The sequence below is a fragment of the Aquarana catesbeiana genome, linkage group LG06 (assembly GCF_042186555.1).
Source record: "Aquarana catesbeiana isolate 2022-GZ linkage group LG06, ASM4218655v1, whole genome shotgun sequence".
In the NCBI taxonomy this organism is placed as follows: Eukaryota; Metazoa; Chordata; class Amphibia; order Anura; family Ranidae; genus Aquarana; species Aquarana catesbeiana.
The window spans coordinates 8,327,908-8,352,085 of NC_133329.1; the positions used below are offsets into that span (position 1 = coordinate 8,327,908).

Genomic DNA, 24,178 nt, shown 5'->3' on the forward strand with positions numbered 1-24,178 from the left:
GAGCAGAAAAGAGCCGAGACCTCTCCTACATCTCTTACGCTCTAAATCTATCCGCTACCACTGCAAGTTTCCTTTTTGCCTCTCTGCAAACAGCTAAGGCCGCACAGCAAACCTCATAGTCCCTGAAGACCTGGGACATTTCTACAATATCCTAGAGATCCCGGTAATAGACCTGCCTGACTGGTACAGTGACTTTCGCCAACCGCCAACAAAACGTGCAACCTCCATGAAGGATATTCATGAATCAATGCTCTCTTGCACCGCACTACATACTGCCAGCTGCCCAAGGCACTCCAAGGAACTACAGTCCAACAGCTTCACCAGCCCACCGAAAAGCTTGTCTATCAGATTAAAGAAAACACCTTCTAACTGCAGTCTGCATCCTGCAGATTAAGGCCGGCACACTGCTTTCACTGATTGTCCCTTCTAAACCCCCCCCCCGCATCATCCCCCACCCAAGACTGACCCTTCATATATGCCACTTGATTACCCTACCTATGTCATGGACTTACCCTTCTCTTCCAGATAACCATGCTTAACCCACCATTTTAGGTATTCGGGCACCCTCCACCTCTGCTTCTTACACCTCCTAACATCCAGATTTCTTAATAAGCATATCATCCAGCCCAGTATTAGACCTCCCCAGTCAATCCTAAAACTTCACATGGGAAAACGTCTCTACGCCCTTATACCTCCTACAAACCACCTCTGGCCTCACCTTCCAGGAAACAATAACCTTCTAAACCTGTGACTCCTGTTATTAGCTACTGAATCCTCCCCTGGGCTCTTGATGAAACCCTCACCTTGGGTACAACTACCCCAACCTTGCCTTCCCCCACCGGCACACAAACTCAAAGCCTTGACACCACCGTTACACTGGCAATTCCACTAAAACCGTCTACACAGACTGCCTGAAATCTCTTACCAATTGACTACTTCTAACCCCATATTCTTACAGATCCAATAGACTAGCGGTAAAGCCGATGGAATTCCTTTGTACCCTCTGCTGACCACCTCCACAACTACTAACACAAGGGAAGAGGAATACTTCAAGTCTCACCAAGCGGAACCCGCCACCTTACCCACATGAATTTGGACTTACATCAATGTCGCACCTTTACCTCACCCCTCTTACCTCCTATTTCCTATATATCCCTCTCTACCCCCAATCCGACATTCCCTTTTGAACACACTGTAAGTATATTACATGATTAAAACACTCTCTTGCTCCAGGAAAACCTTAGCACAAGGAAATGAGCCACTGATAAAAGGAAAGGGAAAATATGCACCCTTCCTGGATCAACACATGGTGCACCTTGATCCGTAGATATGCACCTTGATCTGTATATATATACTTGCAACTCTGGTGAGTGGGAATTCCGGGAGGACCTACTGTACCAATTGCACAAACAATTAGGCTTGACATTGATTTCAAAGCTTTGACCAATTCTGTCTTCTAAACGTCCTATTTTTCAGTCCAAATGGAATAGGGCTATAGCGAACCCCCCAACATCCTCTATGATGAATCTGATACCATTCAACCCCTCCTCCCGGAATCCTCCCACACGCCCTTAAGTTTAAGTTTAAAAAAAAGTTTAAATGTTGAAAATGTTGAAACTCTACTATTTGAATATTGAAAATGTTGAAACATTAATATTTGTTCCTTGTATCGTTCAATATGCCTCACCAAGTTGCGTACTCTATACAGACATATACCGCCATACCTGACTTCTCTTGAACATACAGTATGGGGACACATTTGTTTTTTTTATTGCTCAGACCTAATATGGCATAACCACATGACCCTAAAGCACAGTTGACACTGCCACGAGATATCTCCCCCTACTTTACCCAACTCATCCATCCCCTGACAACCCAGAGTTAAATGCTCCATCCAAAATTCTCTATGCCCCACACCCAGGCTCATCAATACTAACCCTGGCCTCCAACCTTTTATTCCTTACACTTACCCCACATCTAGAAGACACTAACCATTTGACTTCTCCCTGCAATCTCATCCCCATGTACCTCTACATAATCACCTCTGACCTCATAGGCCTTCAGAGAAATCAGCCACCTCTCGACCAATACCTACCAACCCTCCACCCAGAGAATACTGGAAGTTCTTGCTGACTTAATTCTATACATCCTAGGGTGAACTAGCCAGACTATTCTCACTTTCCGGCCTTGACCCTTACCAAACCCCTCTTGATCCTACTTTTTTACCTCCCTTCCCTTCTCCACCCACTTCCCCTTCTCCTACCCAGCCCCTCCCCCATACAGCCCTTTCCGTTCTGCCCACTTAACCTCCTCACCCCCCACATCAACTACACCCAACCCCTTCCTCCCCCCATTCCACTTACTTACAGTTGTCCATGCCCCCCCCTATAAACCCCATTTGCTCGGAATGCAGATTTGCTCCTCCTGAACGTTCTTGTCCAGCCCACTCCTTATAGAGCTTGACATGACCTACCCCGTGAATTTGACCACACCCCTATCACTCAAGATAGTATCCTTGAACGCAAAAGGCCTCAACATTCCTGAAAAGAGGTCGCAAATTTTAGTTAACATGTACTGCATGAAGGCAGACATCATATTCTTACAGGAAACCCACTTTAAATCAAAATCTATACCCAAATTAGAAAACTCCCATTTCCCCCATGTATACCACTCCACCTCTTCCACATCCAAAACCAGGGGAACATCCATTTTGATATAAAAAAAATCTCCCTCTCCAAATTTCAGGCACTCTGGCAGAAGAGCAAGGACGCTATATCTTCATAAAAGGCACACTATGGGGTAAACCTATCACCCTAGCTAACATATACAGTCCTAACACGTCCCAAGTTAAATCCCTTTTACCCGTTTACTAACATCCTTCCAATCTGGCATCCTCATCCTAGGAGGAGACTTCAATGTCCCACTTGACCCTTTTAGTGACACCTCTACAGGTACCTCCCACTTTCCATATCGTGCCCTAAGACAAATCAAACTTTCGCTCCAAGAACTCTCCCTCCATGACATGTGGAGAACCCTACACCCCCATGAAAAGACTAGACATACTTCTCAGCCCCTCACAAGAAATACTCACGCCTTGATTCCCTCTTCCTCAGCCAACATGATCTACCCTACCTAACCAAAACAACAATAGAACCAATGTTCAATTCCGATCACCATCCAATCACCCTTTGCTTAACTTTCCCAGAACAAAGCCACACTTCCAAAATTTGGAGACTTGACTCAATGTGATTGTAGCTGTTATAGTGCAATTGTGACAGAGAAAATTGAGTACTGTCTGTGATACTTTTTCTATTTGCACTAACATACAATTTTTCAGGACAAGCTTTCAGAGTATGTCTCCTTCTTCAAGGTCCAAGCAGTACTGATTCACAAATTTTTTAGCAGAATGTTAAAAAAAATCTCTGATGGAGAGGAAAAAAAAAAAGAAAAGAAAAACAAACACATACAAAATCAATGGTAATAAAGATAGCAGCAGAGTTAGTGAGATAAGACTGAGGGAGAGCTATAGATTGGAGGCAGGGGTGCTAGTCACAGAGGGCATTGTAAAAATTTATTGTAATGGGTAAGGAAACCAATATCTAAACTTAGGCCTTTATTTTTTGTGTCAAAAAGAATTATCATTCTTAGTTCAAACGTTTTCCTTTCCTGGGTAGTTCTGAAATTCCCTTTAAGAACTAAAACACTGAGGTCTTCTATAGTGTGGTCTGGTTGTGAGAAGTGATGTCCCACAGGTGTGCATAAACTGTCTTCTTTATGTTGCTTGATGGTATGTCTGTGCAAATTCATCCTCGCTTGCAACTTCTCTCCTGTTTCACCAACATACGTTCCTTTGCTGCAACTTTTGCATTGGATGAGGTACACAACATTACTGGAGGTACAGTTGAAAGATCCCATGATATTGAAGGTCCCATTTGTGTGTGTGGGACACTTTTGGATAGATTGATCTGGTTGCATAATTTGCAGCGTTTTTTATTGCAGAGTTTGCTTCCCTTATTTCTGACTTCATAACGAGAGTGAAGTTTCCTGCTGATTAGTTTGTGTCTGAGGTTGAGTGGTTGTCTGAAGGCCAATAATGGGGGTTGTTGGAATATTCCTTTCAGAGTTTCATCCTCTGTTATAATGGGTTGTAAATCTTTGATTATCTTTTTGATCCCTTCAAGTGCTGGGTTGTATGTGGTGACTAGAGGTACTCGGTTATTTATTTTTTTCTCTGTGTACTGGAGGAAATTTTCTCTTTGGGTTTTCAAGGCTTTGTTTATTCTGTTCTTAATGGTTTTGTCTTTGTAACCTTTCTTATGGAAGGAACCTGCCAGTGTTCTGAGATGTTTATCTCTGTCTTCTGGGTCTGAACAAATTCGGTGGTATCTGATGGCCTGGCTGTGTATGATGGACCATTTAGTGAGTTGGGGGTGAAAACTGGAACTATGAAGATAGCTGCATCGGTCAGTCGGTTTTCTGTATATCGAAGTGTGAAGCTTGTCATCCCTGATGTATACTGTAGTGTCTAGGAAGTTGACACGTGTTTTCAAATAATACATTTTTAGTTTGATAGATGGGTGAAAAGTGTTGATCAATGAGAAGAATTGGTTTATATTTTCTTCACCTTCAATCCATATCATGAAGATATCATCAATATAGCGATAATACGACCAAAGCGATTAACTTACAACACCTCCTGACCTCCTCTAAACAAACCAGCTTCTTCCTATCCCTCAATGCAGAGAAGGCATTTGACAGGGTGGCCTGAGATTACATGAAAACTGTTCTTAGATTCATGGGATTGGGTAATCACCTATTAAGCTTCATAATGGCTCTCTACGCTAACCCTATGGCTAGTGTCCGTGTTAACGGCATTCTGTCAAATGCCTTCTCCATACATAACGGTATGAGGCAGGGGTGTCCCCTCTCCCCCCTATTGTTTAAAATCACCTTAGAACCCTTTCTACGCTGCCTTAAATCCAACCCAGATATTAGAGGGGTACATACCCCTGACAAGGCATGCAAACTAGTGGCCTTCGCTGATGATATACTTCTATTTCTTACAGAACCTCACATCTTTCTTCCCAACCTATTAGCAGAATTTCGCCAATTTAGAACACTCTCTAATCTCAAAATCAATTTCTCCAAATCCTATGCCCTAAATATCTCCCTACCCAATCACACAGTCACTCAATTTAAAATAAATTTTCCCTTCCAATGGAAGGAAGACGCAATAACATACCTAGGCATTCAACTCCCCCGACACCTTAAAAATGTGTACCACAAAAAGCTATTTGCCCATTCTACAGAACCTCACTACTGATCTAAAGCGCTGGAACAAGCCCACCTTTTCGCGGTTTGGCAGAGCTGCCATCCTAAAAATGAATGCCCTACCCCGCCTACTTTATGTCCTACAAGCTGCCCCAATCCACATCCCCACGGCTTTCTTCCGAAACTACAAAAGTTTGTGCACTAAGTTCCTATGGGGAGATAGAAGACCAAGAATCAGATTCCATCACTTTTCTCTATCCAAACAAAAAGGAGGGATTGGTCTACCAGACCTCAGAAACTATTATCACGCCTGTCACCTCTCCAGAATTCTGGACTGGAACATCCACGATAAACACAAAGACTGGGTTACCCTTGAATCTTCCTTTACCTCCTCACCCCTAAACCTACTACCTAGGAAGTTCCCAAAACACATACCGATGGAATTTCCCTGCCACCCCTTAATTGGCCAGACCATCAGATGCTTTCATAACATCTGCAAGTCATCCTCAATATCCACCACACCAGGTCCCCTCACTTCCCTACGCCTTAATCCTGACTTTCCTTCCCAGAATGCAAAGCAACTTTCTAAATGACAGTTGGCCACACAGAAATGTCCTCATACACCAGTTCTTCTCTCAAGGTAAACTTCTACCACGTAAAAATCTCCCAACAAACGAAGAAGGTACGTTTATCTCCTCCTGGAATCACACACTACTCTTACATTACATACGCTCCCTAGACAGGAAATTCAAAGTCTCCAGACCCTTCTCACCCTTCAAATCCTTATGTATACAGCAATCCCCCCAATGCCACTTAATATCGATATTACACTCCCACTTGTTCACGGATGTCCCCCTAATACAGGCCTGCCATGTACAGCATGGGAAAATGACTCTCTCCCAGCCCATTACCGGCAGATTGGGAACAAATCTACCTGTATAATAATCCAGGTAGGAGGAGATAATCTACCTCATAATCTCAGAAGTCTGACTTTGAAAGTCAGAATTCTGACTTTGAATTTCAGAATTCCAACATAGAATCTCAGAATTCCGACATTGAATCTCAGACTTCTGACTTTGAAACTCAGAATCCTGACTTTGAATTTCAGAATTCCAACATAGAATCTCAGAATTCTGAGAATAAATCTCAAAATTCTGACTTTGAATTTCAGAATTCTGACAATTTCTGAATTCTGACTTTGAACCTCAGAACTCTGATTTTAAATTTTGTTCAATAAATTTTAGGATGGCCCCAGGGCTCTGCCGTATGGAAGAATTCTGAGCAGAAATGTTTCTTACAGTAAATACTATTTCCATACTTACAATATACTGTATGTATGACAAATCAGTGTCATTATTGCTGAACTCTACACCAGTATTGATAAAACCATGGCTACATTTCCAGTGGTATGATTAGAGAACAAGGTCCTCTTCTTCTTGCACAATAACAAGCAAGTAAGGGCATAAACTTTATGATTTCTTCCTACAGTATTTTTTTAATCTTAACCAGGAAAAGCAACCAGCAAAAAACCTAAAGATACTGTGTTAAAGGCTCACCTTTTTGGGCAGGATGTCACTTTGTATAATAAATAGAAGCCTTTTCTGCCCCCAGCCATCCCAATGTGCTTTTCTTTCACTTACCACATCCACATCTTTCAATTTTCCACATTACTTTTAAAATTTTTTCCGCTTCCATCCTGTATATCATCTTCCAACATGCACAACTTTAGTGCATTACAGAGTAGGACATGCTGACCAGTCTGGACCACACCTCCCTCATTGCTATGCCACCTCTTGTTTTATTTCCATCCACTTTCAGTACAATCTGGTTGTACAATCTCATTTAGATCTCCCATCAGTTATATAGGACCTTTCTGATTGGATACAAAGTGAATGGATTTTTCAGGTGGGTCCTCCAATTCCATAGTTTTGAGTGGATACGTAAGTGGGTCCTCCAATTCCAAAGTTTTGGTACATCTAAAGGAGATTCTACAGAGATTGTACAATCAGATTGAATAGTGTATGGCCATCTTTATGCAAGTACATAGAAGGAAGGAGTGGACCTCGTTCACATCTCCACATAGCAGGAATTCACATTCCCGCCCACATTTTTTTGGGGGTGGGTGGGTTTGGAACATTTACGCTTCTAACACATAGGGCATCCCAGCCACTTTAATTGGCTGCCCTAATATTGACAAACGCCCCAAAGAAGCTAAGTAGTAAAAAAACTGCTGCTCACAGGTGATACCATCCGGCCATAATACTCAGACTGCCCTATGGATGGGGAGCACGCCCTGCCACTGCTGCAGACATGAAGTAGATGAATCATTGGATGGCTGTACACTCATACCATGCAATACATGGCTTTATTTCTGTACAAGGTCCATAAAAACCACCGGTGCTGATAGGCAGGGGAGAGACAAAAAATTGTTAGACGCGTTTTATACAAAGATTTGTGCTTTATCAATACCACAAAAGAATGCAGTCTACACACATTATATTATTATTAATATTATTATTATTATTATACAGATTTATACAGCGCCAACAGTTTACACAGCGCTTTACAATATAAAAGGGAGACAATACAGTTATAATACAATACAATACAATAGGATTAGGAGGGCCCTGCTCAGAAGAGCTTACAATCTAATAGGGTGGGGCAGGTGGTACAAAAGGTTGTAACTGTGGGGAATGAGCTGATGGAAGTGGTAAAAGATTAGTTGGAGACGTGATAGGCTTCCCTGAAGGGATGAGTTTTCAGGGATCGCCTGAAGGTAGCAAGAGTAGGGGATAGCCAGACAGGTTGAGGTAGCGAGTTCCAGAGGATGAGAGAGGCTCTGGTGAAATCCTGGAGAAGAGCATGGGAGGAGGAGACGAGGGAGCTTGAGAGTAGGAGGTCTTAAGAAGAGCGGAGAGGACAGTTTGGGTGATATTTGGAGACAAGATTGGGCATGTAGCTCGGGGCAGAGTTGTGAATGGCTTTATATGTTGTAGTTAGTATTTTGATTTGAATTCGCTGGGTGATTGGGAGCCAGTGTAGGGATTGGAGGAGAGGGTTGGCCGACACTTAGGGGTTGGTAAGGTGGATAAGTCTGGCAGCAGCATTCATGATAGACTGAAGACAGGAAGAGCCTATGGAGAGGCAGGCCAATGAGAAGGGAGTTGCAATAGTCAAGGTGAGAGGGAGTGAATGAGGAGCTTGGTGGTTTCATTTGTTAAAAAGGGGCGAATTTTAGAGACGTTACGGAGGTGAATTCTACAAACTTTTGACAACGATTGGACTTGAGGCTGAAATGACAAGTCAGAGTCTAGGATTACACCTAGTAACCTGGCGTGGGGGGAGGGACTGATGGTCATTGTTGATTTTGATTGAAAAGTCATGAGGGTGTTTTACCGACCCACACATTACAGTACTAATTCAAGATATGGCATTTGTGGATGAGGCTCTTTATCTTCTCAGATGGTAAAGCTGCCCATTCCTCTTGTCAAAAAGCCTCCAGTTCCTGTAAATTCTTGGGCTGTCCTGCATGAACTGCACGTATGAGATCTCCCCAGAGTGGCTCAATGATATTGAGGTCAGGAGATTGAGATTGCCAATCCAGAATCTTCACTTTATTCTCCTGTAGCCAATGACAGGTCAACTTGGCCTTGTGTTTTGCATCATTGTCATGTTGGAATGTCCAAGTACGTCCCATGCACAGCTTCCTGGCCGATGAATGCAAATGTTCCTCCAGTATTTTTTGATAACATACTGCATTCATCTTGCCATTAATTTTGACCAAATTTCCTGTGCCTTTGTAGCTCACACATCCCCAAAACATCAGTGATCCACCTCCGTGTTTCACAGTAGAAATGGTGGAACTTTCATCATAGGCCTTGTTGACTCCTCTCCAATTTTAGCGTTTATGGTTGTGGCCAAAAAGCTCAATTTTGGTCTCATCACTCCAAATGACTTTGTGGCAGAAAGTTTGAGGCTTGTCTCTGTGCTGTTTGGCGCATTGTAAGTGGGATACTTTGTGGCATTTGCGTAGTAATGGCTTTCTTCTGGCGACTCGACCATGCAGCCCATCTTTCTTCAAGTGCCTCCTTATTGTGCATCTTGAAACAGCCACACCACATGTTTTCAGAGAGTCCTGTATTTTTTATTTCTATTTTGCCTTGACATATACTTTTTACATATACTATTTTTAGCAATAAACAAAGTCTTAAAGATAACGCACTATCAGAGCCTTTATTCCTTTATACACTCCATGCTATCTGAGAAGATTGGGAAGGGAGTTGGACGGTAGCTGTATACTAGGAAGAATGTCCTCAGACTGCCAGTGTATCCCTGGACCATGATCCATCTCAGACCCCGCAGAGGGCTACTTCTGCGAGTTGTGTGTGACCTCGCTATTACAGGAGGTCCACTCCTTCCGGTAAGAATCCCTACTTCTTTAAGTGATTGCCACACAGAGATCTCCATTTTTCCCTTGGAGGTGAAAGCCCCCGAAAATTTTCCATCCTGCTGGAACTCTTTTTCATTGCAGAACTTGCTTCATTTCTTATCTTCATAGACTTTTCTTTTTATCAATATTCCTTCACATTTTCATGTGTTATTGATATTTTTTTATATATTCACCCATTGTTTTTCATGTTTTGGTTTGGTTTTTATTCAGTTTTTGGTCCACTCAAATTTATTATGTAGCGCTGGTAGATTTATGATCTACCAACTGAGGTAAATTTAGTCAATTGCTCGTTAAGGGAAGTTAGATTTGCCTCTGTTCCAGCTTGGCTGATGTTGTGTGTGGTTCCACACTGAGCTGGTGGTTGTCGCTGTTACCATTGGCTAGTGTTGGAAAGGCAACATGTCGAAGCGTATGGGTGCTCCTCTGTCCCGGAGACAACTCGGTGGAGGTGGTCCTCTGCGTTGCATTCTGGGAGAGGGTATTTATGGGACAGACGCCATGTTTTGGGGTTTTTTTCTTCAGCCACCTGCTGGCCCTCCTGGCTGACAGGTATGCGTTAGGGTGCTACCTCGTGGTCCTCCGTTCTGGAGGCCCGCGCTGCTGTGGCACGTGAGTGGGCCCAGAAGCAAGTCTGGGGCCTACCACAGCAGCCGAGGAATGGTCCTGAGCTCTCTATCCAGAGTGAAGAAGCTGGACAACCGAGAAGATCCCAGGAGAGGACCCGTCATGGAAGGATCACGCAGAGTGCTGGTCTGGAGAGGGGCCTGGTGACTCGGTTGGAGGACGTATCCTAAAGTAATTTTACAGCATAGTACTGCTGGGTTGGCTTAGAGGTCCAAGTACTGTGTCTGACATTCACCGCAAAGTTTAATACATCCTGTGGCAGAGGATTGTACGGATTTATTTCAAGCAAGTCTGTGGCAGAGACTTTTGTTCGTGCTATGTACTGGCTGCTAGGCAAGTGAGAGAGGCCTATCCAGGCGAGCAAAGATTGCGTCCCACAAGGGGATTGCATCCGATTACAATACTCAACTCTAAAGGACGTTCTCAAGAATCCTAAAGAAAGGTATTTGAGCTTCCCTGTAGCTTCCCTTCTGCCTCTTTCCTGCTACTTCCTTCGTTACTTGGTTCAATAAAGCATTGAAAACATATTCAAGTGTTGATGCTTTTATCGTCCAGAGGTAAACTCAATGGAACCCTAGATCCAGTGCCGGTGAAGCAGGGGTGTCGAGAGTGAAGGTAACAAGCCCGCTTAAACCAGCAGCTCCGCCGAGAGTTATTGCTACATTTATATTAGCGCAACTTTTTTAATTGTTTTTAATACTTATGTGTGCATAATTATATCTCATGTTTTTTTGTGTCGCTGCTTTTTCTTTACAGTTTTTTTTCTCACAGTTTTAATTAGCGTGGTATACCACTTCTATTTTTATATATGTAGCTCTTACCCCTCGAAGGAGCGGCTGATTAATTGTTATATGCGTAATTCACGTTTACCACCCAACCCATTGCAGCCCATAAATTCAAACACACAGTCCATAGTGCTTTTTCTCTTGCTTTATTAATTAACACGAACTGGGATGGGAGAAGGACTTCTTTTGAGATGCTCTTTCGTTGCATTATCATCTTTTCACTGTATCTTGTGAAAGAACTAGAATCAATTTTGCGGAATATAGGAAATCACTTTGTGTGATTTCTTCAATCAGGGAAGATGGTAGTAGATTTGATAGAGAATAATCGATAAAGAGTCACTCTGAATAACTTCTTCATCTGCAGAACTGATTGGAATCCCGGGGCATTGCTGAACTCAAAGTCACAGGCCATCACCGTCTGTCTCACTGACTTGCATACCAACATCCCTCAGCCTCTGGCAGTACCCTTTCCCTTGATCAGTCACGTGATCAATAGTCCATGTGCCACTCATAAACGATCGATCGTCCAGTTTCCTTCCGCTTTGTTGCTACTTCTTCCGCAATGATTCTTTGTTCCCTTTTCTCCTTTTCGGCCTGATCCCTTCCCCGCAGGGGCCGCCAACAACACCAGCGACTACATGCTGTACGGTGTGGTTTCTTCCTCTATGGAGACCGGTTCCCCACCCTTCTCACAAGGGGGGGAGCTCCGTTGGCTCCCCGGAGGGAAACCTCTCCCCTCAACCAGGCAGGATTCTCCGCACTCGACACAAGAAACCCCCCCCTTCTGACCATGTGACCCGGCTTTTATATGAGAGTCCCAGGGCATTGCCCAACAAATTAATGGTTGGCCGGGACTCTCATACAAACCACCTGCCACTCAAATCCCAAATAAAGCCTGCATAAATTTACCTGACATTGTAAAATAGCGAAAAGGTCACCTACATAAAAGTAGGTGCCCGCCACATATACATATAAATAAATAAATAAATATATATATATATATATATATATATATATATATAGATATATCTATATATAGATAGATATATCTATATATATATAGATATATCTATATATATATAGATCTATATATATATAGATCTATATATATAGATCTATATATATATAGATCTATATATATAGATCTATATATATCTATATATCTATATATATATATATTTAAGCCAAAATTGAATAACACATTTTGAGATGCATACAGGGGTACAGTTTACCTGTTAAATAGTTACATTTCCCAGTATTCAGGTGATGCTGAACCATCTTTCCTGCTACCACTTTAAAAAAAAAAAATAGGTCAATAAAATCAATATTTTTTTTTTTTTCAGTGAAGTCTTCAGAGAAGATAATTGATTTTTTTCCTAATAGTGGTTGTACAAGGAAGACAGAAACATTTTATCAGTAAATAGCAACGTCTTGATAGTTAAAGGTTTTTTTTTTTTTTCTCCTTTTTAATAGATAACCAGAAGTAATAAACACTGGATAAAATTCAATGATGCAATGCATTTACATGCAAATCGGGTAGATAATGTACATCAATAATTGTTACATAATACAGTCTAATTAAAATGGGAAAAGCTACACCTTGTGAACTTGCTAATTAAGATAAAACTTATTTTTACTTCCTTCTGAAATGGTATATAAAGTCAGGCAAAGAAAAGCCGTTGCATCCCTTGCGTCTCAGGGAAGGGAAGAAGACTTTCTAGGGTGTCCATCACTTCTGGGTCGGAACCTGGTCTGAAAAGTTTCATATATTTCCTTTTTTGGGAAATCGAACCGCCATGTCTAAGCTGCTTGTAATCTTGATGATTTTGGCCAGCACATCAGTAGTGACCTACACTGCGGACCAATCCAAAGGGCAGTACGGTATGTAACCCTTACAATATTTACTTTAAATAGCTCTTAGTTAATTAGGTTTGAGAAACAAAATCCTACAATAAATCAACCAGATGAAAATCACCTTAAAGCAAACATCAACTATCGTATGGATGTAATATACAGAGTTTTGGGGGGCAACCAAATCATATCTGAGGTGCTACATCTCATTGAAGGGAAGGGTGTGGGGGGCGGGTAGGAAGAAGGGAAGGGGTTTGAACTGGGAATGCAAGGGAAAGATATGGATGGGTAGAGAGAGGAAAACGAAAGGGACCGGTCAAAAATGGTAGTACAGTGGCAAACACAGTACAGTGGCTAAGTGGTTAGCACTTCTCCCCGGCAGTTAGGATTGCGGGTTCAAATCCCAAACCACAGCACTACCTGCATGGAGCACGAAATATTTCGTAGGTGGATAACTACAGTTCTAATGTTAGGGAGGGTAGCTGGTCAGTACCCAGGTGTAAAATCGCTTAGGGGTTAAATTGAGTTGTGTAAGGGAGGAAATTTCCCAAGAAGACCCGGTTCCAATATGAATGTATAGATTTACAATGCCAGAAGACATGATAGAGCGAGCTTACATATTCTCAGAAGCGATAGCACTGTAATGGCTGGTTGGGGAAGATTTTGGACAATTTGTAGGAAAGTTTGGTAAAAAATGATGGATATAGTCCCCAGTTGGTGCATTCCATAGAAGCTGTTCCGAGGTTTGAAACCTTCATATGACCTGACTCCCTTAATGGTAACAACTATAAAGGTATGGAGAGCTAGTTTAGCGTGGGGAAAAAAAACACTCCAAAGTGATTTTATCTCCAAATACTTCACTGTGGAGGAATCCTCAGCTGCCTCCTTTAAACTCCATTCAAGATCCTGGAGCCTGGTACCAGATTTAAGGTTAAAAAGCTAGCTAAGGTAGTGCATGGATAAACAGTGATACCCTTTTGCATGAATGATAGGATACTGGAATATTCCTGGAAGCTATATTTTTTTCAGATATATGCAACTTGCCCATGCTCTCTCTGCCCAATTTACATCAAGGTTTTCCACAACTGGAGGAATTTGGGTTGGAGCAGATAACTAGAAGGGGGGTTGGAAGAGAAACCCATTTCAGTTTTATATAACTATTTGGTAGGAGCATCACTGACATATATGAAGAAACTTCGAGAAGGGTATAACCAATATTACCCAATGTAGTGATAAAAAATAGTGAGTTGATGGTCTCCAACCTCTCTTTTATGAAAAAACTTTGATCATGTTGGATAAGAGATGTTCCTGAATTAGAGGAGGAGAACTGGGAGGAGATACGGGGATTCCGCCTTCAGACACTGGTCTCTCTTTGAGATGAACTCATACAATTTAAGATAACACACGGAACGTATTATACACCATGTAGATTATATAGAACGAGCCTGTTGAACTCTCAGAATTGTTGGAGACGTGGGTATATTCCGGGGAGATTTTATTCATATATTCTGGTCCTGCCCCGATATCGTTCCATTTTTGGACATGGGGTTATAAATGTAATTGCCATAGTTACGTCAGTTGTTTTGGAACAGGATGCAGGGATCTGTCTTTTGGGACTGGTGGGAAATAATTTTGCTACTACAGCAAAGAGAACACAAATAAGTCTATTGCTTTTCCATGCAAAAAAAATATATGAAAGAGTTTGTCCAACCCCTTTACATCCTTTTGTGGGTTTGTCTTAAAGTCATAGGGGTTGGTTCGCTAAAGGCAAATAGACTGTGCACTTTGCAACGTGCAGGTGTTCCAGAGCTTGGTAAAGGAGGTAAAGCTTCACTTTGCAAAGAATACCCAATCACATGCAAGTAAAATAAAAAAAACTGAATTTTTCCTTGCACATGATTGATCTGTGTTTAGCCCCTTAACCACTTGCTTACCGGGCTCTTAACCCCCCCCGCTCAGACCAATTTTTAGCTTTCAGCGCTGTCGCACTTTGCGCGGTCATGCTACACTGCAGTCAAATTAAATTTTTATCATTTTTTTCATATAAATAGAGCTTTCTTTTGGTGGCATTTAATCACCTCTTTGTTTTTTTTTTTTTGCTAAACAAACAAATAGAGACAGAAATTTTTGAAAAAAATAAAAAACATGTTTCATAATTTGTTATAAAATTTTGCAAATGGGTCATTTTTCTCCCTCGTTGATATGCGCTGATGAGGCTGCACTGATGGGCACAGATAAAGTGACACTGATAGGCACAGATAAGGCCATACTGATAGGCACAGATAAGGCGACACTGATAGGCACTGATGGGTGGCACTGATGAGTGGCACTGATGGGTGGCACCGATAGATGTCGCTGATGGGCACTGGTAGGTGGCACTGATGGACACTGGTGGGTGGCAATGATGGGCACTGGTAGGTGTCACTGATGGGCATGGGTGATGGGTGGTATTGATAGGCGGCACTGGTGATGAGGCACTGATTGGTGACATTTATAGGTGACACTGTGGGTGATATGTTTTATTGCAGAAAGTAAAAAAAAATTTTGTTTTGTTTTTTTTTCAAAATTGACGGTCTTTTTTTTGTTTATAACAAAAAATAAATAAAAGCCGCAGAGGTGATCAAATGCCACCAAAAGAAAGCTCTATTTGTGGGGAAACAAAGACACCAGTTTTATTTGGGTACAGCGTCGCACGACCGCGCAATTGTCAGTGAAACTAACGCGGTGCTGTATCAAAAAAAAAAAAATGGCCTGGTCATTAAGGGGGTAAACCTTTTTTTTTTCTTTCTTTTTCCAGTATTTTTGTTCGCTAGGTTTTTGTTTCTACTCATCAGCTACTCCCAGTGACGTGACTATTTTAATTGTTTTTATTTATGGGTAAGGGTTTAGGAATACAGTTAGATGAATGAAGATATTTCTTTATTAAAAAAAATCTTTTCTATGTACTGATTTTACCTTTGGATTTTTTTTTTAAAGGGACATGTAAAGCTCTTTATACAATTTTTTCCTCTTAGCGTTATATTTTGGATTCAAGGTGATGTCCCTAGTTTTGTGGATTTTATTTTTTCCCCTTGAGCTTTTTTTTTTTTTTTTTTTTCTTTATTATGAATTGGTTCTCCTGGGTTCAAGCAATAAAACTCTGATAGAGGATCCAACACTCCCCTACTGTGTGCGAAGCTTAAAATAAAGTTTTGGTTGGATTTTCATATATGTTTTGCTTTGTGTATCCCAACAGGTCTCAGCAGAGTTGATGGAAGAGTTGATGGAAGAGCTGATGGGCGATGCAGCTCACAGTTAGGTAAATTCCGCCATTGTATATTTTAGTCTATTATCTGTCATAAACAATAAAAAAATAAGTAAACATTAAAATATATAATAAGTAGTAGAAAGGGGGAGAAGTCTACTTGCTTGGATTTTTTCGTTTTTGTTTTCCATTTATTTAAGGCTGGGTTCACACTTGATTCGCATAGTAAGAAATGGTGGTATGGATAGACAACAGTGTCAGAAAAATGGCACCCACATCCCTGAGGGTATATGTAAACAAGGGGAAGTTTTTGGTGGGATTTTAAGGGTGCCAAGGAGAAAAGTTAATTACAGTACTACACAAGATAAAAGTAAAACAAAATTTATTACATAGAAGACAAGTTAAAAATATTGGCTGTACACATGATACGCAGATACAATTACATATCTAGACAGTAGATGGAAAAAGTGGTCACTAAAGAATAACATGGAGTGACTTATCCCGACATGTTTCACCTTTTACGGCTTCCTCAAAAAACATCCCCCGAGGAAGCTGTAAAAGGCGAAACATGTTGGGTATAAGTCACTCCATGTTATTCTTGAGTGACCACTTTTTCCATCTACTGTCTAGATGCGTAATAAGGATGAGCTCCGGCGTGTTCGCATGTTGCTTGTGCTGAACACGCCAGGAAGTCGGCACGGCGCAGCGCTAATCACAGGCAGTGAGACATTTCCCGATCTCTGCAGCCGCACATCAGGAAATGTCTCACTGTTTGTGATTAGCGCTGCGCCATGCTGACTTCCTGGCGGGCTCGGCACCTGCATCATGCGAACATGCCGGAGCTCATCCTTAATGTGTAATTGTATCTGCGTATCATATGAACAGCCAATATTTTTAACTTGTCTTCTATGTAATAAATTTTGTTTTACTTTTATCTTTTGGAGTACTGTAATTAACTTTTCTGCTTGGCGCCCTTAAAATCCCACCAAAAACTTCCCCTTGTTTACACTTGATTTGCATGTGGCCCACAGTAGGGGGTCCGGTGTGTGTCCCCGTTCTTCGTTTCAGGGAAGAATTAGTCCGAATTTTTCTCTTAAACAGAACTGTGGAAGAGGGGGATAGGGCCAGGACACCCTTTAGTAGTTGCAATGTTAATTAGCAGACTCCGAGACTTCTATAGGTAGACAGCCATGCAGGGAAAGGCACCCAGCCAGACACCACATCTGCATGGGTAGACACTCTGTCTCCTATGGCAACAATCTTGAACAGTTTCTAACAAAGGTTGTAATAAACTCTTTCACTTCCTCCACAATCTCCTTTTTAGACCGACACTCAACTGAGCTCCCAGTCTATCACTTAGACCCGCTGATCCACTGCCACTGGATCTCCTGAGCTCTTCCAACCTTCTCACTCAGTATCTATCTCAAGCGTCGCCCCCGCCTCCCTGCTGGGTCCCTAGCTTGGCACTCACAGATTCTCTTCCAGCGTCACCCCACTGGCCTGCTTGGTCCCTGGCTTGCCACACAAGGCTGCTCTGCAAGCGTCACCTCCACTGGCTGGGTCCCTGGCTTGACATCTGCTGAAGTTTCCCAACTCTTCACCGTCCCCAGTTGGTGAGAATACTGCTCTGGGGCTTGCTTCAGCTACTCACAGTGGTCCCCGGTAATAAGGTGGATGGTCCCTTAGTGGCGACAGCTTCCCTGCTACTTCTGACCACGACAGGTTCTCCTGTCAAAAGCACTGATACTTCTGGTTGGACTGCAAGCCGCAATCCAAACCCTACGCTGCTCTCCTGCTTCTGGATAGGCCCTCAAGCAGCCTAGCAGCCAGATATCCCCGGGATAGGCCTCAGGCTCTGGCCTAGCAGCCCAGGGCAGCACAACACATGTCCACCCAGACAGCCGTCCAGGTGGCACCGAACACCAATCATCTGACCTCAACCAAATTATTAGGCTCTCCCAGCAGGCCAAGGGACCTAATAAAATCCCTTGCCCATTGGCTGAGACACCCCATTCATTCATAATCTGTCCTTGCAATGCCCTTGTATTATCTAATGCCACCAGATACCCAACCATCGAGTGACAGAAGAGAGTAGTGCAGCAACTCTAGAATTAGGATGAAATCAATTTACCTCCTGTCAATCGGCCAAGGCAACTATCACTTGGCAGGTCAATTTGCTGATGTCCTAGACATCAGGGTGCTACAAATGGAAGAAAGAGCTGTCAGGTGAGTATATATGGCTCAGAGCTCTCAGGAGGTTGGAGTCCTCTAGAGACACAAGTCAGGGAGGGCCGCAGCATACCGGCACCCATAAAACACATAAATCACTCTTTAGTCAACCTGGCAAATGTCTGTTTTTTCTTTTCTCCAGAGTCTTCATCTTTGGCCTATGCGGTGGACACCACTGGATCCATGTATGATGATTTCATGGAACTGAAGAAAGTGAACGGCTGGCTTCTTGATCGCGTGGAAGCCAAATTTCCATGTGGCGTCCGGCAGTATACCATGGTGGAGTTTAACGACCCTAGTATGTCTTTGTTTCTCATATTATAATCAAAATCAGCAACATTAGACATTATTAAGGAGTTGAAGAGTTTCAAATAGTTTAAAGGAACACAGGAATCCCTTCTGCAAAGCAACAATTCGTTTTACCCCACCCCACACACTCAAACACACACAAAAAGATCATCACTGTTGTTTCCTTGGCACATATGTTACCATTGTGCCAGTCAAAGTCTTTATCTGTTAGAACATTCACAGTACAATATGCTTACATTACCGTCTGGCTTCTCTTCCCATCCAATGCCAAGTATTCACCTCTCCACTCACTCAAGATGTAAATTATGGGAACGTTGACCAGAACCATCATCACCAGGTTTTGCACTCTCCAGTTTTAGTAATTCCTAACAGTATTACCGCACATCCACCATCCGGCGGGCTGACATCCAGCGGGGAGCATTTTGTACCAGGCGTATAAGACGACCCTCACTTTTTGGCCGTTAAACGTCGTGTAAAACGTCGCCTTACATGCCGGAAAATACAGTAGTCTCATGAAACAGGCTTTCAAAACAATTAACATTTATTATTTATAAAGTGTTACAAATGTAATATTATTAAAGCAGCATCAAATGTAAATGTAAACATTTAAAAAAATAAAAAAAAATGCCTCTTTCTCAGCTAACATATCAAACTGAAACACACACATGTATATACTGTACAGTATATCTGTAAAAAACATAGAAAATAGAATGTATTAACTTTTTTTTAACCCTTTTAGGAAAGTATTTAGGACTTTAACCACTTCAGGGAAGTACTTTAACCATTAAGGGGAAGTATTTCCCCCCTTAATGACCAGGCCATTTTTTGCGATATGGCACTGCATTGCTTTAACTGACAATTGCGCGGTCGTGCAACGTTGTACCCAAATAAATTGACGTCCTTTTTTTCCCACAAATAGAGCTTTCTTTTGGTGGTATTTGATCACCTCTGCCAGTTTTATTTTTTGCACTATAAACAAAAAAAGACTGACAATTTATAAAAAAAAAAAAAAAAAAAAATTCTACTTTCTGCTATAATAAATATAAAAAAAAATAATATAAAAAAATGAATTTATTCAACAGTTTAGACTGATATATAGTCTTCTACATATTTTTGGTAAAAAAAAATCACAATAGGCGTATATTGATTGGTTGTGCAAAAGTTATCGCATCTACAAAATAGGGGATAAATTTAGGAACTTTTTTTTTTTTTACTGGTAATGGCGGTGATCTGCGATTTTTAGCAGCAGGATTGTGACGTTACGGCGGACAAATCTGACCCAATATGACACTTTTTGGAGACCAGTGACATTATTACATTGATCAGTGCTATAAAAAATTCACCGATCAATGTATAGATGACACTGGCAGGGAAGGGGTTAACACTAGGGGGCGATCAAGGGGTTAAATGTGTTCCCTGGGAGGTGTTTCTAACTGCAGGAGGGGGATGGGCTACCAGGGACATGACAGAGATCAGTGGGAACAGGAGATCTCTGACATGTCGTTAGGCAGAACGGGGAATCGCCTTGTTTACATAGGCCAGTGATGGCGAACCTTGGCACCCCAGATGGTTTGGAACTACATTTCCCATGATGCTCGACTGCGCTGCAAAGTGCATGAGCATCATGGGAAATGTAGTTCCAAAACATCTGGGGTGCCAAGGTTCGCCATCACTGATATAGGCAGGTCCCCGTTCTGTCTCTGTATACTGCGATCGTGGGTCGCCAGTGGGCATCGAGTTTGCCAGGCCAGCGGCCACGCTCCCGCGGCATGCGGTGGGCTCATGCCCGCTATTTCCTGTGCAAAGGCCGACGTAAACCTACGGCGGTTTGCCCAGGAGAGCCGACCTGCCGCAGTATAATGATGGTGGCCGGTCGGCAAGCGGATAAAGTATGGATTTTTGAAGGTAGATTCCCCACATCGAGCTCTAAAAAGATCTTCTAAAAAACTTCAAACTTTAAAATGTAATAACATGTCGTGCAAAGTGGGAGAGGTTTCATCAACTATAATATCTCTGAAACCAAACCAGCACATACATTCGCTTTTGCAGCACAAATCGGCACAGATGCGGTGCAAATGAATGCTATCTTTGTTTTTAAATTTTATTAACATTGGGTGCAAAGTGAGCGGGGCTTGATGTTACATAATCTGAATTTGAATTCCAATACAGTGGAACCTTGGTTTACGATTAACGCGGTTAACGAGCGTTTTGAAAAACGAACAAATTTTTTTTTTAATTCTGACTTGGTTTGCGAGTTTTGTCTCAAACAGAATTGAAGCTAATGGGGTGTGCAGTAATGCTTTCGGCCAGAGGTGCGAGTGCGCCGGGGACACTCAGAACGGTACGGAGCCATTTGGAAATACTCTGAATCACTCGGAAATACTCTGTTCCTGAGTGTTTCCGAGGCTTTCCGAGTTCAGCCGAGCTGTCCCGAGTATTTCAGAGGCTCTCTGGCGCCGCCCCCCCACCTCTGGCCACATGCAGTATTGCATGATCTTTGTTTCCATTGACTTCTGTGGGGAAAATGGCTTTGATATGTGAGTGCTTTGGATTACCAGCATTCTCCTGGAACAGATTATGCCCCTAGTCCAACGATCCGCTATATCTCTAAAAACCAAACCAGCTGAAACATTCATTTTTGTGGCACAAAATGGTTTTTAAGATTAACAGCCGGCGGCCCCTCGCCCTGCATCTCGGTTGCGTTCTGCTGCATGCAGTAAGTGCAAACGTTGCGTGCGCACAGTTGAGTTGTCCTAATAGGTGTATACAACAGACGTATGTCCGATTATTATAAATATGTTAATCGGCAAATAAAATAAACATTTTGGATGGTATGCTAAGTAACATTTAAAGCATGTGAACAATAATTTGTTCAATGTTTATTCTTACCTTTCAATGGCATTGCGTGGCTTTGTAGTGACTTGGAAAAATTCTTGCCACTGGTGGCGCTCTTTTGTCCTGATGGGCCTCAAACATATGGGAACTGCCTTCTGCAGGCTTTCAAAGTTCCAAAAGACTCTTTAACCGCTTGCCGACCAGCCACCGCAGGTGTACTGCGACAACATGGCTTGGCTGCGGGAATCGCTCTCATGTTACGCCGCTTCTATTTGTGGCCACTAGGGGTGCACGCGTGCCCGCTGCTCGCCCCTGGAGCTGATGCGAGTGCCCGGTGGTCGCGATGACCTCTGGGCTCCTGCGATCACTCGTGATACGGCGAGAACTTGGGATCTCTGTGTGTAAACACAGAGATCCCGGGTTCTCTGAGGGGAGAAGAGACAGATCGTGTGTTCATACAAAGTATGAACACCGATTTATCTCTTCCCCTAGCTAGTCCCATCCCACCTTCAATTAGAACACACACTAGGGAACACAATTAACACCTTGATCGCCCCCTAGTGTTAACCCCTTCCCTGCCAGTGACATTTTTACAGTAATCAGTGCATTTTTATAGCACTGATCGCTGTATAAATGCCAATGGTCCCAAAAAATGTGTCAAAATTGTCCAATGTGTCTGCCATAATGTCGCAGTCACAATAAAAAAACGCAGCTCGCCGCCATTACTACAACAAAAAAAATAATAATAAAAATGCTATGAATCTATCCCCTATTTTGTAGACACTATAACTTTTGCGCAAACCAATCAATATACGCTTATTGTGATTTTTATTAACAAAAATATGTAGAAGAATACGTATCGGCCTAAACTGAGGAAAAAATTTGCTTTTAAAAAAAAAATGGGGATATTTATTATAGCAAAAATACAAAATATTGTGTTTTTTTTTTCAAAATTGTCGCTCTTTTTTTGTTTATAGAGCAAAGAATAAAGACAGCAGAGGCGATCAAATACCACCAAAAGAAAGCTCTATTTGTGGGAAAAAAAGGGCATCAATTTTGTTTGGGTACAGCGTCGCACGGCCGCGCAATTGTCAGTTAAACTGACTCAGTGCCGTATCGCAAAAATAGCCTGGTCATTCAGCAGCCAAGTCTGAAAGTAGTTAAAGTGGTTAAGGGCGGGTAGCCCCAAAGTAGCACAGGAACCTTTTTCTAAAGTCAGAGCAACTTGAGTCGTTCCTATTAGAACATTTCCATTGTACTGAACGGAGCGCGACTTGTCAAGCTGACAAGTCGCCTGATAGGTCGCCCCTGTGTCAATCAACACTGTAATGCCCCGTACACGGTCTGACATTGATCGGACATTCCGACAACAAAATCCTAGGATTTTTTCCGACGGATGTTGGCTCAAACTTGTCTTGCATACACACAGTCACACAAAAGTTGTTGGAAAATCCGATCGTTCTGAACGCGGTGACGTAAAACACGTACGTCGGGTCTATAAACGGGGCAGTGGCCAATAGCTTTCATCTCTTTATTTATTCTGAGCATGCGTGGCACTTTGTGCGTCGGATTTGTGTACACAACGGATTTTGTTGTCGGAAAATGTTATAGCCTGCTCTCAAACTTTGTGTGTCGGAAAATCCGATGGAAAATGTGTGATGGAGCCCACACACGGTCGGAATTTCCAACAACAAGGTCCTATCACACATTTTCCGTCGGAAAATCCGACCGTGTGTACGGGGCATAAGAAGGGAGTTTTATTTTACTTTTATTGTTTTGAGGTTGTTTTTTTTTTGTGTTTTGTTTAGCTTCTATATTTAGTTTTTAGAGATGTGCATGATGGGTAGGGATGAGCCGAACACCCCCCAGTTCGGTTCCCAGTTTGGTTCGCACCAGAACACTGCAAACAGGCAAAAAGCTTGAGCGAACATGCAAACCCTATTTAAGTCTATTGCCGCATACACACGACCGGTTTTGCTGTCGGAATAAACTCCGAAGGTTTCTCCAATGGAACTCCGACGAAATTCCATTCAAGCGGTCTTGCCTACACACAGTCAACCCAAAGTCCGATCAAATTCCGACCGTCCAGAACGCAGTGATGCACAACAGGTACGACGGGACTAGAAAACGTAAGTTCAATAGCCAGTAGCCAATAGCTTCCGTTTTGTACTTGCTTCAGGGCATGTGTCGTTTTTGGTCTGTCGGAACAGCATACAGACGATCGGTTTTCCCGATAGGAATCGGGTCCGTCGGAAATATTTAGAACATGTTCCATTTCTAGGTCCGTTAGATTTTTCGAAAAAAAAAAGTCCGATGAGGCCTACACACACTCGGAATAGACAATGAAAAGCTCCCGTTGGACTTATATACAGCATCAAAACTCGTGCGGTTGCACGTTTGGCAAAAATACGCGTCCCGCAATTTCAGTCAAATGAAAAGATAAGTTTTTTAAGTAAATGTAACTCAATTAGAATATGGAAACTCGATATTATAATATTATAATATATTATATATATAATATATAATATATTATAATACTCGATATTATACGTTATTTTTGTAAATGTAAATGGTGTGTTT

At 42.2% G+C, this 24,178-nt stretch overlaps 1 protein-coding gene across 1 annotated transcript in view; it reads left to right on the forward strand.

The window, feature by feature from the left end:
* The first annotated feature begins 12,926 nt into the window (after nt 1-12,926).
* Nucleotides 12,927-24,178, forward strand: part of LOC141147837 (uromodulin-like) — a 42,887-nt gene continuing 31,635 nt past the window's right edge. Inside the window, exons 1-3 of the mRNA XM_073635001.1 lie at nt 12,927-13,011; nt 16,217-16,279; nt 18,561-18,752. Of these exons, the coding sequence (XP_073491102.1) occupies nt 12,927-13,011; nt 16,217-16,279; nt 18,561-18,752 (340 nt within the window). The remainder of the gene's footprint in view (nt 13,012-16,216; nt 16,280-18,560; nt 18,753-24,178) is intronic.